The sequence below is a fragment of the Rhagoletis pomonella genome, unplaced genomic scaffold, assembly GCF_013731165.1.
Source record: "Rhagoletis pomonella isolate Grant_MI unplaced genomic scaffold, Rhpom_1.0 Rhpom_scaffold_00239, whole genome shotgun sequence".
Classification (NCBI taxonomy): Eukaryota; Metazoa; Arthropoda; class Insecta; order Diptera; family Tephritidae; genus Rhagoletis; species Rhagoletis pomonella.
The window spans coordinates 60,344-62,484 of record NW_023458793.1 but is presented as its reverse complement, the minus strand read 5'-3'; the positions used below and the strand labels follow the sequence as shown (position 1 = coordinate 62,484).

Sequence of the window (2,141 nt, the reverse complement as noted above, 5' to 3'; positions counted from 1 at the left end):
TTCCTTGGGCACACACGCGAAATAATGGCAATTTTTTCTTGACCGTTTTCTCGAGAGCTGCATACAGGGCTTTATGAATGAAAGCCCATTGCTATTCGTAGAAACAACGAAAATAGCTCATTTTTCGCTTACAGTAGCTACACACGACGAGCATATCCGCGCACATGCGCGGCTTGCGGGTCATGCTCGTCGTTTGTAGGGCGGTTTGCGCGCATGCTCGCCAAAAATCAAAAAATTTTGATTTTCAGCGAGCATGCTCGTCGTTTGTAGCGTGGTTTGCGAGCATCGCATTGGAAACAAAAACAACAACCTCATTTTGTGTTGATGCTTGCAGTGTGCACATCGCGGATAAATGCATCCAAGCCATGTGCGTTAATTGAATTTTTGATAAATGAGGCTAAATTACTATCAGCCCAATTCTAAATTTTCCCAGGGAGGATCCATTTTGGGAGCAAAGTCTTTCCCAATAGTAAAACTCCCAAATTACAAAACTCTGGGAGATTGAGTTTTTTGGGAGTGGGATTTCGAATTTTCGAAGTCATATGTTTTGTTTTGCTTTTTTGTATTGTGAGTTATTTTCTTTGTAAGAATTTCATAAAGGAAGTGAAGAATTTTTAAATTTTAATGCACAAAATGTTAAATATTGCTTTAAGGAGATTTGTGGTGCAAGAATGCGAGGAGCAAGAAGATAATTTTCAAAGAATGTGCCGTCGGAATGTGCGTGATGCCACTAATCCCTTGGAGCTTCCTCAAACATTGTAAGCTTATAGATAAATGTATACATTTCCGACGGGAAAATTAAAAACATAATTCTAAAGGTTTACGAAATACTTTCGAGTGAATAAACCTGCATTTAAATACCTGCTGGAAACGTGTGGGTCCTCTATTCAGCCTGGCAAAAAGCAGTTCTCTGTACCAATAATAATTAAACTTAGCGCTTGTTTGCGTTTATTTGCCGAAGGTGGATACCAGACTGGAATTGGCAAGGATTATTATGTCGGTCTGGCCCAATCAACTTTGAGCAAAATACTAGTCGAAATATTAGACGTTTTCGAAAAAGTAATTTGCCCGTATTGGATAAAGGTTCCAAAATCGGAGGAAGAAAAGCGGAAGATTGTGCAAATGTTCTATTTGAAACACAAAATTCCTGGAGTAACAGGATGCCTTGATGGAACTCATGTTCGCATTATTGCGCCAACCGAAAATAAATATTTGTACTACAATAGAAAAGGAAACTATAGTTTAAATGTTATGCTGGTATGCTGTGTTGTATTAATTCAATTTACGTATATATATAGCTCAAATTAAATACTTTCCAGCTTTGTGACAATGACTTAAATATTCGCTACGTTGATGCATCACATCCCGGTGCCTGTCACGATTCTTTCATTTGGAATTCCAGTGGTCTACGCGCTTACTGTGAACAACAATATTTGCAAGGTGTTACTTACTTTTGGTTCTTAGGTAAATGATAAATTTTTTAATATATATAAGTTTTTAAATTGCTTTTCTTTAGGTGATGCCGGTTATCCGTTAGAGCCATGGTTATTAACTCCACACCGAAATCCGCACGAAGGTTCAACGGAAATGAAATTTAATGAGGTCCACTCAAAATGCAGAAATATTATTGAAAGAACCAATGGAGTTTTGAAAAATCGGTGGAGATGTCTACTTGGTGCACGGGAGCTTCATTATACTCCAAAGAAGGCAGAGAAAATCATAAATGCTTGCTGTTGTTTGCTTAACATTTGCATATTTTTCAAAACAGATGAAGTTCCACATAATGGTACTGATGTTTATATTCCGGGCGGTGAAGTGTTCTCTATAACTTCCTCACAAAATTTAAATGTAGCTCAAATGGTAAGAACCAATATTGGTAACTCACTCACCTAAAATTTATTAATATTTCTGTTTTTATTCATTTTTACGAAGGCTTAGTTCCTTTCTCCTATAACTAACATAATGGAATTAAAATTAAAAGAAATATTTATTATAAAGATATAAAATTTTTATTTAATTCATTTTATTTTCTTTAGCGTTTAGCCTTTTTTAACTAATACATGTGCATTGTGAATGACTTCATACATATGTATGTACATACACTTGTGATCAGCTAATTAAGTCATCGACATTTTGATCAA

General features: G+C 35.8%; 1 protein-coding gene across 1 annotated transcript; it reads left to right on the top strand.

Annotated features, from left to right (window-relative positions):
• Window positions 1-580: 580 nt before the first annotated feature.
• LOC118750441 (putative nuclease HARBI1) lies at window positions 581-2,141 on the top strand. The gene is made up of 4 exons (XM_036485163.1): window positions 581-758; window positions 819-1,257; window positions 1,320-1,464; window positions 1,517-2,141. Exons 1-4 carry the CDS (start codon window positions 625-627, stop codon window positions 1,891-1,893), a joined length of 1,095 nt encoding a protein of 364 aa, XP_036341056.1. The 5' UTR covers window positions 581-624; the 3' UTR covers window positions 1,894-2,141.

Coding starts and splice junctions, on each gene's coding strand:
- LOC118750441 (XM_036485163.1), top strand. CDS start 625: ATGCACAAAATGTTAAATATTGCTTTAAGGAGATTTGTGGTGCAAGAA. Junction 759..818: donor TTGGAGCTTCCTCAAACATT/GTAAGCTTATAG, acceptor ATAATTCTAAAG/GTTTACGAAATACTTTCGAG. Junction 1,258..1,319: donor ATAGTTTAAATGTTATGCTG/GTATGCTGTGTT, acceptor AATACTTTCCAG/CTTTGTGACAATGACTTAAA.